This window comes from Delphinus delphis, chromosome 8, assembly GCF_949987515.2.
Source record: "Delphinus delphis chromosome 8, mDelDel1.2, whole genome shotgun sequence".
Classification (NCBI taxonomy): Eukaryota; Metazoa; Chordata; class Mammalia; order Artiodactyla; family Delphinidae; genus Delphinus; species Delphinus delphis.
This window is the reverse complement of record NC_082690.1, coordinates 22,290,021-22,306,498: the sequence shown is the minus strand read 5'-3', so window position 1 is coordinate 22,306,498 and position 16,478 is coordinate 22,290,021. Positions and strand designations below refer to the sequence as shown.

Here is a 16,478-nt window from a genome sequence, read left to right as displayed (position 1 = left end):
TTGTACAAAATAAAGACAAATAGCCTTGCTTTGAATGGCAAGCCAAGGGATAGACTCTTTCTCTAGGTTGGGGCTCTCAACAGGGGAACATGTTTCAGTATTATCAAGAGAGTTTTTTCTGGGACTTCCCTGGTGGTCCAGCGGTTAAGACTCCGTGCTCTCAATGGAGGGGGCTCAGGTTTGATCCCTGGTCACAGAACTAGATCCCACATGCCACAACTAAGACCTGGTGCAGCCAAATAAATAAATAAATATTTTTTTTAATAAAGAGAGAGTTTTTGGGACTGCCCTGGTGGCACAGTGGTTGGGACTCCCCGCCTCCAATGCAGGGGGCCTGGGTTCAATCCCTGGTCAGGAAACTAGATCCCACATGCATGCCACAACTAAGAGTTCACGTGCCGCAACTAAGGAGCTGGCGAGCCACAACTAAGGAACCCTCGGGCCACGACTAAGGAATCCACGTGCCACAACCAAGGAGCCGATGAGCTGCAACTAAGGAGCCCACCTGCCACAACTAAGACCCGGCGCGACCAAATAAATAAAATTAAATTGTAAAAAAAAAGAGTTTTTTCCAAATGGACCTTCTCCAAGGTCGTAGGAAACAATCGGAGATTTTTTGATAAGGAAACACCATGATCCATATTGTGCTTCAGAAATGAACCTGGAAGGGTCCGTAGCCTGCATTGGATAGGAGAGAAACTGGTGACAAGCACAGTAGAAGGTTAGAGTGTGCGTCAGGGGAGGTGACAAGGGCTTGAGCTAGGATGGTGCCCGTGAAACTGGAGAGGAGGGGATGGTATAAATGAGATTGCACAGATAAAACTGATAGACTGTTAGGGTCCAGAGAAAAGAAGTCCAGACCGATAACAGTATTTTGAGCCTTGATGATCAGGAAGGTGAATAGCATTTTCAGAAATAGGGAGCTCTGGAGGTAGAGCTGATTCAGAAGTTAAGTAATGAGTAATGACTAGAGCGTAGTCAAGGCACCTTGATGCTGGGCTGCCATAAGCAGGTGTTAAGCCGGGTTCCTGACCCTGAGGAGTTAGTGTCCCTGTCCCTGAGGACGAGGCCACTTCCTGTGGACAGTCTGTTCCTCTGCCTGTGGTTGCCTAGCATGTTCAAATCCTCATAAACTGCTATTACATTCTCACCCAGAAATTTAGACATAAATTGAGGCAACATCACTCATTTATTTTTAAAATCTAATCCCCTTGAAAAAATTAAAATGCAGTCTGCTTAAAGCTTGGCTATGAGGGCCTCAGGCCCAAAACACAGATTGGGCACTGTCTGCCGTATTATATAGGGCAAGCTATTTTTAAAGCTTGTGATTGTTACCGTAACTAGGAAACAGACAGGAAATGAATGATTTTGTGAAAGATATAGACAGAAGCTAGATGGCATATTTGCATTTGTAGGAAGAGCAATGCCATGCTGGAACTGGCCACCCACACTGGCAGGGCCACCTTGGCACTCAGCCAGGCTGTAGACATCCGCTGGTCTTATTTGCGTACCATTTCATCTATGTCAGCAGTACTCTTTGTGCCTCTTCCCTCCCTAGCACCTCTTTCTCTGGGGCCCATAAATAAACGCACACACACAAAACCGTCAGACAGAGATACTAGCCCTTTGTTGTTGGTCTTGCTTCATATGCATTTCCTCTAACACCTATTTGTTGTCGTCTAAAGGATGCCGCGTAACTGCATGTGTTGCTCAGTCATTTCTGCTCGCGATTGGTGGCAGATGTTGTGCGCCTTGGAGGTTTCGCTTCTCCTTCTCTCCCAGAAGTCTTCAACTTAAACTTATCAGTAAAATCCCTCAGGAAGTCTGCACTGAAACATGGGTTTGGGGTTGCTCCCAAAATAGCACCTTTCTGAGACAGTCACCTAACTCTGAGCAGTAACCAAGCCCCCAGGTGGTACAGAGCCCATACAGGAGCAGATGCAAGCCCTGTAGGGTCAGTCTCTCACTTTTGAGAGTTTCTTTGGAATAATGGACTTTATACATACACACACATACGGACACTTCAGTCAGTTTTAACATTTTATTAAAGTTCTATGAGAAAAGGATTTTCCAAGTTACCGTCTCCATGTCCGGATAGTGGAAGGGAACTGTGAAACTAAACTATGAAAGTGCAAGTGTAGTAGAGCTGTTCATGTCTATTGACGTTTTTAATACCTTTTTTAAATTATAAAGGTAGTACACATGACAAAAGATCTAAGAAGGATATTCATCAAAAACTCTTAATCGTGTTAACCTCTAAGACTTTGTAAAGGGGAGAAATTGCACTTTTACTTCTGACTTTGGATTTTTAAATTTCTAATTAAAAGACATCAAACCAGTCAGAATCACACATGGAAAATTCAAAGAGGGATAAAGGAAAAAAATTAATTTATCCATAGTCCCCCTACCCAAAGGTAAGCCCATTTTGACACGTTTCCTTAGAGTAGGTTATAGATGGATGGATAGATGGATGGGTGGGTGGATGAGTATAGGGTGACTCAGTACGTAGGTAGACTTGTTAAAACAAAATTTTATTCTATTATATGTAATTTTGTACCTTGCTTTTATGTAATATAACATCATGAGCATTTTTCCCATACCATGAAATCTTCTTTGAAAGCATGAGTTATATTTAACAACTGCCTAATATATTGTATTAGATGCACCCTTATTTAACTACTCTTCTATTTTTGGACATCAGGTACTTGAATATTTTTTGCTTCCTTACATATGCTTCAGGTGAATATCCCTGTGTCTAAATTTTTGACTATACCTTTTATTATTTCCCTAGGATAAATTTCTGGAACTGGGTTATCTAGTGCTTTTCTTCCTCACCTGGTTGTTTGTTTAATTTGCCTCAAGATGGTAAAAATGCTTTAAAAGAAAATGTTGTTGTTTTATTCTCATGCTTTAAAAATTTTTTGTTATAAAATAGCATTCTCTTTGGTCCAGAAATAATGTTAATATACACAGTGTTTTAGTTAATCCTCCCAAACAACTTTACTCCCATTTTACAAGTGAAGGAAAAAAAAAAGAGCTTTATAGAAGTTAACAACTTGCCTTAATAAGTGATGGAGCTGAGGTTTGAGCCTCTTCAATATATGCCAAACTTGCCAGGCACTTAGGATACAAATTAAATAAGGCACATTCCCAGCCTCCAAGCTCACTGGCTAGTACTATACGTTGGTCTACCGTGTTAGTCAGCTCTTTAGAGGCTCCATCTCCAATATAGCCACACTGATGTTAGGGCTTCAATATATGAATCTAAGGGGAGATACAAACATTCAGTCCATAACAGTCTAGCAATCTCCTGTGCTAGAATCTTGTGTATGTGGTAAGCTCAGGGGTATTATCAATTAGTGGTGGGGTTTCTGAGAGGCTGACTCCTACATGTATGCTATCTACTGCATCTGAGATCTCTTATCAGAAGGGAAGTGATCTACTGAACTTTAAGGAAAGGCAAAAACACTGTTGGAAAATGTACGTTTTACCCACCCATATTGTATTTTGCAGTCTTAGAGTTTACAGTTAGCCTGGATTGTTTCCTAGAGCAAAAGATCTCATTTCTAGCAGCTTAGGTCACTGAGATAGATCAGCCCATGTTACAGTCACAAAATCCTAGAGTTTAATTTGTTATATCAAGTCCCTGGGTAAACTGGCAGGCAAAGGTGGCATGATTATCACCTGTTTCAGGAACTGATCTTAGAGATGGAAGTGTTCACACCTGTAAACTGAATGAGCTCTAGGGCAGCTTTCTGTTCATACCTCTTAACTGTGAAAGGGTCACCACAGCATTTTCTGCTTCAGTCATCACCAAGCATCATCTGAAAAACCAGATCATTGTCATCTACCTGTCCCAGGGTGAAACTGAATTCAGCAAACATTGTTAAATGAATGATAAAAATTCTTCTTGTAGTCTAGATGAGGAAATAAATTTATAAGCAGACAATTTAAGAAAAATCGTAAATTTGGGGGGACTGCAAGGTTTTTTGAGTACTCAGAAAAAAGTGGCCTTTCTCTACTAAGGAAAGAAAGGCATGGTTGTAAGGCAGTACTTGCAGAATATTTCTTGCAAGAAACATCTGACAAAATTTTGACATACGCTATAAAATGTAAAGATGCTCAGTAGATATTTACTTGATAACAGTCTTTTCTCTGTTGTTTTTTATTCATTTCCAAATCATCCTTGGCTAGTCTTAGAAAATTATGCTAGTAGACAGTCAAGGAACATAGCGTAGAGTTATGAATGTTAAGTCCCCAAGCCACCATTCTTTCCTACAAGAAAACTTTCAAGTTTAGTTAAAAAGGGAACACTTATCTGGGGATGGTTGAAGAGGAGCATAATTGTTCCTGGCCAGATTTCAGAGTTTTTGTTTTCTGGTGCCATGGAGAAGATTGGTCTTAGTCTAGGAAGAAAGCATTTTCTACCCTTCCTTTTAAGTGGCCACTTGTCACTTTAAAACCCTGTAGTGCATTAGCTGCCTTATCCAAGTAATGGCTACAGCCCAGAACAGATTTTATGGAATAACCATCCCCTCCCCCAAGCAAACAACGATCTGAGTCACCCAAGTCTCCCTCTCCAAATAAAGGGCCTCGCAGCGCCTTCAGATTGGTTGCCATAAGAGGAAAGTTTCCTGTGTCTGGCATAGCGATGTCCCACGTCACCTCTCACATACATGAGCCTCTCCTGCTTCCAAAAGAAACAATAGCGCTACCCGGTGTATTCCAGGTGAAAGTACTGCTGGGAGCTCAGTCTTTTGCCTGGCTGTTCCTGAGCAGCTATTCATAGGAGAAAACTGGATTGATTTCCATGGGGGGATAGATAAGGTAATGAGGTAAATAATTGCCTCCTCGTTGGGGCTTTTACCAGCCAGAAGAACTCGCAACCACAGCTCCCCTTTGTGGGCTGTGTCTGCCCCCCCAAGGTGGTTTGCTTGGCAACTGCAGAGGAAGGCGACGCTCTCACTCAGGAGCTGTGCTGAGCTCATCCCGTGGGATAGGAAGCGCAGATACTGTGTGTGTTGCTGGAGCGGAGAGAATTCAGAGCGCTGCCGCTCGTTAACCTCTGCTGGAATTTGGGGCCTGTGAGTCATTTGTTATTCTATAATGGAAGGCTTTGGCTGTTTGCCATTTGAATTTTGTTTTCACTCCTTTTTGTGGTATGTCCGTCTTTAAAGAATTCTTTCTTCCATTCCTTAGGCACATAGAACCAACTAAAGACTAAATCCAATGTGCAGGTACTTAAATTATGCATATAGAAGTATGTGTAGAGCCTTCCAGTATGTTTCGTGGTTGAACGTTAGAAGAATGCTGGTGACTACTCTTTTCTTATCTATCAGCCGTGCAGTTGGTTTTGTTTTCTTTTTACTAAATCTCATCTTCCCCCTCTTCATTTCCCTTATTTAAAAAAAATAATAATAATTGGTAGGCCTCAAGCTAATAGACCCTATTCATCTGGAAACCACTAAAAAAAAGTGTTCATTGTAATCATGATGACTCAGAGAAACCTGGGAGGCAGTGCCAGTTTGGGTCATAATGGGCTTCTGTCTCTTAAGTGCTGCTGTTGGTTGACTTGCCTTAACTTCTAATCTACATGGTTGTCATTAGTAACCAATACGTACATTTTTAATATTTTACTTAATTTGTAATTGGCCAGAGGTCCTGACATTTTTGCCTTTGTGGATTCTTCAAGTGTCTCAGCAGAGCAGCGCCTGATAGCTCCTCTCACATCCCTGTCACACTGACATTTAGGTAAATGGCTGTCTCCTGGACCCTGTGCCTCCTGTCCTGGCGAGGAAGGGGTGCCAGTCACTGCCCAGCGACGTGATGGAGACCTCCATTGATGAAGGGCTGGAGACAGAAGGAGAGGCCGAGGAAGACCCCGGGCGGGCCCTGGGCGCCTTCCAGTCCACACGCGGCGGGCAGAGGCGGCACACTCTGTCGGAAGTGACCAATCAGCTGGCCGTGATGCCTGGTTCAGGTACGCTTTCCAGTAAGTGCCGGCCTGGGTCTTCCCGGCATCTTGAGTCTTCTCCAAGAAACAGGAATGATACCAACCAGCCCCTGGAATGTTGTCTATGTCTTGTTTCTTTGTGGACCACATGCAGCAGGAGTTAAGATTAGGCCTGCTCAGCAGCTCGCAGAGATTAAAATGAAACGTCTCTGAGTGGCCTCCCCTGACGCCCAGGATTCATCCGAGTGCGATGTGACTCATCGAGGCCTCTGGCTCTTTTGGAGTGGCCAAGATCTTGTGGGTACAGGTTCTGGAGTGTCTTCACCACAGAATTCGAAGCTGATTAAATTGACATGTAAAAAAGTTCTGAAAAGATGTTTTGGTTAGAAATTAAGGACACTGTTGCTGTGGAAACTCAAGCTAGTTATGCTTTGTATCCCATGTTCCAAGAAGTTGCAATTGATTGGTGGTCATATTGGTGTTGTGTTTTGTTTTTGTCTTTTCTCTTGAAGGGAAAATTTTCTCCATGAGTGACAACCCCTCCCTTGACAGTGTGGACTCTGAGTATGATATGGGGTCTGTTCAGAGGGACCTGCACTTTCTTGAGGACAACCCTTCCCTTAAGGACATCATGTTAGCCAATCAGCCCTCACCCTGCATGACGTCTCCCTTCGTGAGCCTGAGACCTGCCAACCCCACCATGCAGGCTCTGAGCTCCCAGAAACGAGAGGCCCACAACAGGTCTCCAGTGAGCTTCAGAGAGGGCCGCCGGGCGTCAGACACTTCCCTCACCCAAGGTGACTGCCTGCCTTCTCTGCTGGCTCCTACAGCTCTTGTGTTGTAGGACTGGGTGGGGTTTGTTGCCATGTTGGTTTCATACCTCTGGTCACTGAAAGGCCTTGTGTTTTATTTAAACTGTTTGGTCGTTGTTCTTTCTTTCAGGAATTGTAGCATTTAGACAGCATCTTCAGAATCTGGCTAGAACCAAAGGAATCCTAGAGTTGAACAAAGTGCAGTTGCTCTATGAGCAGCTAGGATCAGAGGCAGACCCTAACCTGGCATCGCCTGCTCCTCAGCTCCAAGACCTGGGCAGCAGTTGCCCTCAGGTGCGTGCTCTGGGCCCTGCCCACAGTGGCTAGGTGAGAATAAGGCATCAGTTCGTCCTGATGGTGTGTCATTTCATTTAGAGGATTTACTCCAGTCCTGGAGCAAACAGGGTTCTTTTGGAAAGACCACAGCCTGAAGGCCTTCCTTGTTGCTGCCATCTGCCTGACAGGTTGGGTTAGACCCTTCCACGCTGGCCCAGGTGATCAGTACCACATGGAGGCTTGGATGCTGCCAAGCGATGCTCGGTTCATAGGGCAGATTTTATATGAATTATACCCCTTAAGAGTCTCCCTTGAACGCCCCTCCCTTCATGCGCACACACACAGAAAACAAATAACAGTACAAATGAGAAGCTTGTTGCCACTATTTTTGATGTGATATCACTTCACTAAATATTATAAGTGAATTATTTATGCTAAAAATACAAAAACTATTGCTGTTTATTTAATACATTTTATTTGAGCCCATTTTCAGTACATCAGGGATATTATAGCATTTGATGCCCACATGAAGGTAATAAGCTTCTGTTGACATCAGGGGCCTTTGCTCCAGTACTGACTAGGTAATCGTTTACTACAGGTAATGCATGTATACACTTTCTGCAAAGTGATTAACCCTCAGCCTACTAGTTACTGTAAAAGCATTGAGGGTCATGTCTTAACAGAGTTGGAGTTCCCCTTGGACATTTGCCAAGGTGCTTAAACTGAGATTTGAAACTTTCTCCCACGTGGGAAATTGAAAGTGTTTCCACCCCTTGCTCCTCAGGGGGAAGCTCCTCCTCAGCAGAAGAGCGTGTCTGCGCTCCCCGGCAGCGCGCACCCTCAGCTCTCCCAGCGGCACAGCCTAGAAGCCCAGTACCTGCAGCACAGACTCCAGGTGGGATCCTCCCCCTTGTTGCTCCAGCTCACTTTGTTCATCCTGAATCTGCCTTTCTGCAAAGCAGGAACCTGTTTTGCTTGGTATTTTTTTAGGGCAGCTGCTTAATTCCTTTATAGGCAGGTGGGTCTGACTCTGCACTTGCAGTTTCTAGAAACATGTTCAGACTTAGCCTTATGCTCTGTCTTGGCAGCAGAAAAGGTCTGTCCTCAGACTCCAGGAAAGGGTACTGCCACTGAGCAGCAGGAAAGGGAACCCTGGTTTCTTTACTTCTATATTATGCCTCTTAGTGAATAATAAATAAAATGGAAATCTCGAGTCAGCAAAAAATGTACTATCAGCTCTCTATTGGTGCCCAAAAATCTTTAAAAATGATACAACATAGATCCCATAGAGAATGAATCATTTGTTCATTCAGCAGGTGCCATGGCCTTTGCTATAGATCTAACTCCACTTTTCTCATTGTTTTTAGTCTCCATGAACCTCCCGGTCCTAGAGAACTTTTAGAGACAGAAAAGTGAAGCAGGTTAGAGCTGAGACAGCCCAGGCCTGCTGACCCAATGCTGCTGGGCCACAGGTTCTCCCAGGGTCTCAACGAGCAAGTGTCAGTCCCTGCATCCTGCGCAGATTCTGGAGGACTCACTTGGCTTCGTCCTCCAGGCAGAAGTACAGTCTAATGACTGCGTCCTAGATGACAACATGTCACGCTTGTATTTTTCTGCTCTTCCAGAAGCCCAGCCTTCTGTCAAAAGCCCAGAACACCTGTCAGCTTTATTGTAAAGAACCACCACGGAGCCTTGAACAGCAGCTGCAAGAACACAGGTGAGAGATGGTGGTTGGCCAAAGAAATCACTTTCTTTGTGGCAGACAAGCTGGGTATGTTGTCCTTTCCCCTAGTATTTGCCTCTACCAGGAAAACAGGTTTCAGTACGCTAACATGGATATTCCACTGTCCATGGACTATAAGCCTGTCAGGGAGTAGCAGCCTTAAGCATGCTTTGTTTTCTTTTTCTCCTAGTGTTTCCCCTTTGGGCTATGAATAGACCTAAGCTTTCAGGATCCGTGAGCTACTGCAGTTTAAGTGGGTTATACTGGAGAGAAGGCCTCCATCCTCCCTTGTAGTAATCCCGTGCCCCCAGGCCTCACTAGTAGAAACACCTTGGCCAAGGTAGAACTACCCTAATCCATCAACCTACAGACACCCACAGAGACCAAGGTGTCAACCCCGCTTCAAAACACTCCAGATGGGAAATCAGCCTCTTGTTTCATAGGGAGGAAAAAAGAGTCTTAGAGAAAAGGAATTCGTGTTCACTTGAGCACTGAGGGATCAGCCAGAATTGGGGGACAAAAAATAAGATTGGGTTTAAGAAACCAAACATGACTGGTTCCTACCCCCACTTTTTTTTTTTTTTTCTCCTGCCGTGGGAAAGAGAGAAGTGGGAGGACGGACACTAATGACTGATACTGGATTTACATTAAAATTGCCGTCACTGAAGAAGATTTAAAATTCTTTCTTTTGGTATTGCCAACTTAGACTCCAACAGAAGCGGCTCTTCCTCCAGAAACAGTCTCAGCTGCAGGCATATTTTAATCAGATGCAGATAGCAGAGAGCTCGTACCCACAGCCCCTTCCCCACCAGGAGACACCGCCGCCATCCCAGCAGCCGCCGCCCTTCAGCCTGACCCAGCCCCTGAGCCCTGTCCTGGAGCCTGCCTCGGAGCAAATGCAGTACAGCCCTTTCCTCAGCCAGTACCGGGAGATGGGGCTGCAGCCGCTGTCCGCCTCGCCAGGTCCCCGGGCTGCTCCCCCGCCACCGCCCCCGCAGCACTCAGGGGCCACCCGGGCACCCTTACAGTTCTCCTATCAGACTTGCGAGCTGCCAGGCGCGGCCTCCCCCGAGCCAGACCGCCCCGGTCCCTGTCAGTACTCCCTGGATGGAGCCCAGCAGAGCGGCCTGGCGGCGCCGGGCTGTCCCAGGAGCTCAGGACTGCAGGAGGCCCCCTCCAGCTATGACCCTCTAGCGCTCTCGGAGTTCCCTGGACTCTTTGATTGTGAAATGCTGGAAGCCGTGGACCCACAGCACAGTGGCTACGTCCTGGTAAATTAACCTCAGCGTGGGAAGTGAGGCGGGTCAGGTGAAGAGAGTGTGTATTTCTATTTTTATTCCAGCCTTTTCAATTTAAAACTTATTTTCCCCCCCTCTCCCTGATGGGGAAAAAGTCAAGTCACCCAACTGGAATCAGAGGGCCTGGCCGGGTGGATGTTGCTTCCTCATGGCTCCGTCCCACCATGGGTTTCTGTGGCAAGTGCTGGAACATAGTTGTAGGCTGCAGCTCATGCCCTTAGGTCAAGTGGAGCAAGCTCTCATCAGAGCCACCAACAAAAGTTTTATAAGAAGAAGACATCCAGACCTAGGTTTTACACAGAACTACATCAGTTCATTATCGAGGGAAACCTTGGTGAAAGCAGGAAAAAATGTGTGCCGTTACGTATAGGCCAAAAAAAAAGGCAAGAAACCAAGCAACAGCATGTTCCTTAAAGGCAAATCAAGAATACATGATGAAATTTGATGCACAGGAAATAAAAGAAAGTTGTACTTTGTCAGTGAATCATAAGTTCTAAGCTGCTGATGCAAGTTGTCCCCGAGATCACTGCCAAGCGGTAAGAGCGTGAGCTTTGTTTCAGGGCCCACTGAGTAACAGCGGGTACTGACCCCTGAGACTGGCAGTCACCTCCATCTGAGAATAAGTGACACACCTCTTCAGAAGGTGCCCTGGGTCACAGTGTCCTCAGAGCTCCAAAGATGTCGCCTGTGGAACCAAGAGATGCACCGCAGTGGAGACCAGGGGCAGGAAACTCAAGAAACCGTCAAGAACAGCAGCCCTGGGCCGGGGAAGACGGGCGCTTCCTGCACAGTCTTCTGTGGAGACTTCTGGTTTGGGGCAGTTGGTCTTTAGAGGAATTAGCGTCTCTTTTAAAATGTAATAACTACTTTGACTTTACACTAGATGTTGCTAGTCATTTATTGAGCTTTGTATATTTGGACAGTTTCATATAGGGCTTAGAAATTTTAAGGATGAGAAAAATGAACTTTTATCTCCCATGTGAAGTGGTAGTGCTGTGCCTTTTTCCCCCCAGATCATGCTTTAATGATTTCTTTTCTGTAGAAACCAACAGTTTTCCATTTATGTCGATGCTAAATCCAAAGTCACTTCAGAGTTTGTTTTCCACCATGTGGGAATCACATCCTTAATTTCCTTAGAGTTTTGACTTGCAATGAAATGTTCAAGTATTACAGCAATATTCAAAAGACCACAGAGGTGTTAACCATTGAAGCAGATCATCTGCCAACCACAGTGTATACTATTAACCCTTACGATCCAGTCATCAGAATAAGTAACAAAGATGCTACGGCTAGTTGACTGTGTACTTAGAAGTAAGGAGTAATCTGTCATTTGGACAGTAACATCCAAGTGTTACAAATTCAGTGTTATTTACAAAAACTATGTTTCTGTCCTTTAGAATGGCTTGTCCTATCAGCAGATGAATGCGTTAAGCACAAAGCATCTTCCTTAAAGCACAAAGAAGAGAGATACTACACTGATGCTGCATCTAGAAAACACCTTTAAGTTGCCTTTCCTCTTTGTAGTACGTGTCCACGCAGGTGGGGAGAAACATGGAAGGTCTGGGAGTTCTGTCCTGGCTCCTCTTGGTGCCAGGACGCTCCACAGAGGCCCTCTGCTTGGGGTTGGCCTCTGGGTGTGAGCAAGGGAGGGTGGTGTGGAGGACGCATTTTTGTGATTTGACAACACGCAGTGAAAACCCAGGAAGAAGGAATTAGGTTCCTTCTACGGATTGTTTATTCCTCCTCATGCTTAAGATTGATGATTTCGTGAAATAGACACCATCATTTCATTTAAGAGATCCTTTCATTAAGATCTCTAACCTGTTTTAAGTCTTTGCAAAATAAGGCAGTTATAAAACAGGGCTTGATTTGTTTAGACAGAAGGATGTTTTCCCAAAATGTTCTACAGAAGCGCTATAATATTTATGAAATTAAAATGCCTTCCAGATTGAAAACGGGGGCCGCTCATTTCAGAGTCCCCGGAATGGCAGAGTCACAGATCGGCATAGATGCCTGCCCCCCACAGGGCCATGAGCCACTGAGCCCAGGAAAGCCGGGAGCTACGGCAGGACGACTGGGCTGACAGATGAGGCGGGAGAGGCCCCAGGAGGGTCGAGGCCCCAGAGGTAGACACTGGGGAGCACCCAGCCGTGGCGGGTCTGTTCAGACCGACGACAGCAGGGTGACTAGCATGACCCATCCTGCTGGACTATGTTGTAAGCTCCTGTTTGCTTTTCTCATTTATTTCAAGCAGAAATCAATAAATTCCATAACAATCTGTATTTGCTGAAACGTAAGCTGGCGAGAGGAGGCTGGTGCCATCCGTCAGTCAGGTGTTTTCCCAGCCCCGTCTGACCATCGCCGTTGCTCTGTCCCCCGACTAGTGAGCGACCTATGTGAGCCTCCAAGCAGTTTTCTCTTCACAGATACTAAAGTAACACTACGAAGGCTTAGTACTAGAGGTACTTTGAAATCATGACTTTCCTTCCAGTCTGTTTCACATTAGCAGTGTGTACACTACTGTATAATAACCATTAGCTTTATTATCTTGTAAACCAGGCTCCTCTGAAGAGACTTTGGTGAGATGAACGTGAGGTAAAAATTTCATTCAGCAAAAAGTGCAATATGTGTGGTACTCTATTTTTTGTTTATGCTTTTTTTTTTTTTTTTTTTTTTTTAAATCCAGGGGTATTAGTCTCTGCTTTGGGGAAAATGCACTAGCTCTGCAATTTCCAGTTGGGCGAGTGTGTCTCTAGTATTTACATGCCGCTGATATGCTGGTCCCTGTAAGGCAAACAGCACGTCAGCGCAGCAGAGAGGGTGGATGTTCCACTTGAAACTGGTGAGCTGCGCTGACTGTCCCCTGCCACCTCTGCCCCGCCCAGGCCTGCCCCGCCCTCTTGCTGCCCTGGGAACACAGAGGAGGACCCTCCAATCTGCATGTAAGGGGAAGCATCTGGGGCCCATCAAGGAGGACTGGGAGATGGCACTCTAGGACTCCTGCCTTTCTGCATCCAACTTTGCCTCCGAGGAAAGAGAAAGTCAGAGTCGCTTTTTCCTCAGAGCGTTGAAGCGGTGTCCCGAGTCAGTCAGGCAGGACTGCAGGAGCCCGCGATCAGGACCAAAGGCAGCCCTCACCTCAGAGTAGTGGGGGGCCTGTGCCCTTATGGGGAGGGAGGGGACCGCCTGGTGTGAGTGTCGCCCCCAGCCGACGACAGGCCTCTGCAGAAGGGACTCGCGGTGGCACTGGCCTCTTCCTCTCTGCCCGAAAGGGGGCTTCTCAGAGAAATGAGTTCTACCTAATTGTTAGAGTTGCGAAGAAGGGTGTGTTCACAGCCCAAGAGTGACTGGCTGGCCAACCAGAAATTAAAGGTGAGAAGCGGCAGCCTCCCCTCTGACTGGTCGGGGGTCCAGGTACACGGTGGTCAGCACAGCCCCTGCTCAGGTGCGGGCGGTTCACACACGTGGACCTGAGGAAATGAATGGTTTCCTTTGCAGGGTCCTCCCAGCTGTGGTCAGGCCCCAGGTAAAAACTGGCTTCTGTGTTGGGCTCAGGATTTCTAGCCCTGGATTACATTTAAAAGCCTGTATCAGCAGTTACACTTAAGCTCCCTGTTGGCTTAAGGAAAATCTCACTCTAGATAATTTTTCACGTTCGTCCTCCTTTGAGACAATTCGTGGGGTCCTTGGACGACACTGGTCCCAGTGAACAGTTGCAGAACCCCTGTGCCGGGGCTCACCTTGGCTGCATGTGTACCCCTAAACTGGACTGCCTCAACTGCCTCCTTGGAAGCCACCGAGCCGCTCAGTCTCTTTGTGCCTAGACATCAAAGGTAAAAACTGGAGAACAGGTAGTAAGTTGGAGTCATCGTATAGGCAGGGAGCTTTGATCGTTTTGTTGCTTCTGGAAATTTTTCCAGAACTTATCTTCAGAGTGATGTGTGGAAGACAAGAGCAGTATCATCTGCCTCTCTTTCTAAGCTGGACAAAACAAATGATAACAAATTTATGTATCCCTTCTGACAGGTTCGCTGGTTTGGTCCTCCCTGGCGTGTGGTCCCAGGGAAGAGACTAATCACAGAGCTCTTTGTGTCTGTCAGCCTGCAGCCCCCGGAAGGCACGAGATGACCTCAGGCTGGCCTTCCACAGCCCCTCTTGGACCCCGAGTCCCTGGTCTCACAGTGCCCCTCACATCTTTGTTTCACCATTTTTCCCCGTGAAGGTAGCCTGGCTGATTACAGAAGACTCGCAGCCGCCCTAGCTATACCACCATCTTGTCCACATCTGGGCAGATTTCAACACATTTGGCAGAATGGGGCACCTACTGTTGTAGAGATTGAGAAATAGGCAGCAGCATAGCCCGCAGCCAGTGATAGGTTTGATGGTTCCTGCCCAAGCGCTCAGCTTGTCTGTCCAAAAGGAGCAGTAGCTTCTGTCTGTACATCAACTTACCAGGCACTTTCACGAGTAATCTTTTCTAATGCTCACAACAGTACTATGAAGTTAGTTGAGCAAATAGGCCTCATTTTTTACGGCTGGGTAAACCAAAGCTCTGGGAAGGCTATGTGACTTGTCCAAGCCACAGAGCTCGTGAGCGGAGGAGGCGGGACGGGCTTTTGGGTGCTCTGGCTTCTCAATCCACGTTCTTCCCTCCTGGGTAGCAGCTGACTCTTCTCATGAGCAAACAGCTGTATAAACAAAGCCCCCACCTTGGTTAAGCACTGGGTGAATGTGACATTGTCCCCGAAACCTTACTCCCACTTGACAGCCGCCTGGCTTTGGGGGAAGTGTTGCCCTCCAGGTAACAACTATAGTTGTCCAGGTGGCCCTGCATGAACAAGGCCAAGGGAGACACAGGCCCCGCAGATCGCCATCTTTCCAGCATCCCATTAACTACAGAAGTTCAGGTTCACATCACAGATGTCTCATTTCTCCACCTCACACAATACAGTAACCTCCTGAAAAAGTATATGACGGGACACACCCTTTCTTGATCGCCAAGGGGCCAAATTGCACTGCTTTGACTCACCATCGCAGACCAACAGACTCAACCCCAGGAAAGGGTGTCGCTCAGAAAAGAATCAGGAACTCAGCCCAGTCCTGAGGAGGGGGATAAAGTATCATCTTTACAGTTAAGACCCGTCAAGTAGAAGTGCTGATCAAGTACTTTTAGGGTTAAAAAAATAACATACTTTGAATACTTTTGTCTTCAGAGGCAAAGTGGGTGGGTTAGGGAGGAGCTTTAAAAATAGAAGTACAAAATAACATCCTGGAAAAATATGACCCCAGATTGGAATAATGTTATATTAGCAAATACAGATAACAGGGACTTGCCACTGGCTGTGTGATGCCTATCTGTGCAAGATTTGCTCAATCAAGGAAATACACGTGGTGATGCTGTCCCACTACTGATGGCGAGAGAAATCTGCCTCCACCAAAATCTCTGAAGGAAAAAGAACCAGAGTGAAAAGGAGGTTTGCTTCTCTTTGGGGATTGCAATTTAGGAAGTAAAATTGATACAGAGATATTTGCACTTTGTAGAAAGGGCAAGATTATTTGCTTATTTCTGAAGGGAGGAGGGTGGTCTTTGCTGGATGTTTGGTTTGTGAAAGAGTTACTTTTGATTAAATTAATCTAATTGTAGTTATTTTTTTCTGTGTGCTTTTTTTTTTAATTACTAAGAAAATGGTGAGTTCAATAGCTTTGGTATTTTGAGTGCAAATCATAATAGCTCCAATGTGAAAAAAATCAAAATGCAACCTGTCACTCAATGTTAGAAAATTGCTTTAAAATGCAGTTTAATAAATGATCTTTGTATCAAACGTAATTTAAATGGGGTACTTTTCTGCAAGGAAAATGTACTGTTTTTACGTTTCCAACCCTCTTGAATTAAAATAAAAACAACTTGTTTTCTAAGAGCCTGGGTGATATGAATGTCAGGTGGATGAGATAGGGCCTTTCCCTCATCAGGCCTGGGGTGGAATTTTGAAAAGTATGGAAGGTGGCTGTGTTCCCTGAGCTCTGGTGCTCGTTTCAGGCTGCAGAAAAGGACAGTGGATAATATGTTCTCATTGACGTCAGCAGGGTAAATAATACCTTGCTCTGAAATCGCCGGAGTACACGGTAGCTGCTGAGAACGCTGACGGAAGCACGGCTAACCGCACTCTGCACACGGACAAGGCCCGGGCTGCCTGGGGCTCCTGGACTTTCAGAGACGGAGCCGGGCAAGGACCTCTGAAGCAGCAGGAGGGGGCAGGCGCCTTGGGCTCACCTATGACAAGCTGCAGGGCAAAGGGAGAGAATGGGGGCCCAGCCAGACGTTGGCACTTACGATGGCACATCTTCCGTGCAAAAGGGTTCAACGCTGCGCGTGCACACACACGCGCACACATGCACACACTGCGGTCCCCCTCCGA

At 46.1% G+C, this 16,478-nt stretch overlaps 2 protein-coding genes across 6 annotated transcripts in view; one reads left to right on the top strand and one right to left on the bottom strand.

The window, feature by feature from the left end:
* Positions 1-15,956, top strand: part of SIK2 (salt inducible kinase 2) — a 132,239-nt gene extending 116,283 nt beyond the window's left edge. Inside the window, exons 10-15 of one of the 5 annotated variants that reach the window (XM_060017977.1) lie at positions 5,752-5,992; positions 6,466-6,750; positions 6,896-7,059; positions 7,826-7,936; positions 8,667-8,758; positions 14,089-15,956. In XM_060017977.1, coding sequence (XP_059873960.1) covers positions 5,752-5,992; positions 6,466-6,750; positions 6,896-7,059; positions 7,826-7,936; positions 8,667-8,758; positions 14,089-14,137 — 942 coding nt within the window. In that variant the 3' untranslated portion in view covers positions 14,138-15,956. Of the gene's footprint in view, positions 1-5,751; positions 5,993-6,465; positions 6,751-6,895; positions 7,060-7,825; positions 7,937-8,666; positions 8,759-9,366; positions 12,145-14,088 lie in introns of those variants that run through there. The other 4 variants (XM_060017976.1, XM_060017978.1, XM_060017975.1 and 1 more) reach the window with 4 other exon arrangements.
* PPP2R1B (protein phosphatase 2 scaffold subunit Abeta) overlaps positions 12,754-16,478 on the bottom strand; it is a 36,045-nt gene continuing 32,320 nt past the window's right edge. Inside the window, exon 16 of the mRNA XM_060017981.1 lies at positions 12,754-12,846. Within this exon, the coding sequence (XP_059873964.1) occupies positions 12,754-12,846 (93 nt within the window). The remainder of the gene's footprint in view (positions 12,847-16,478) is intronic.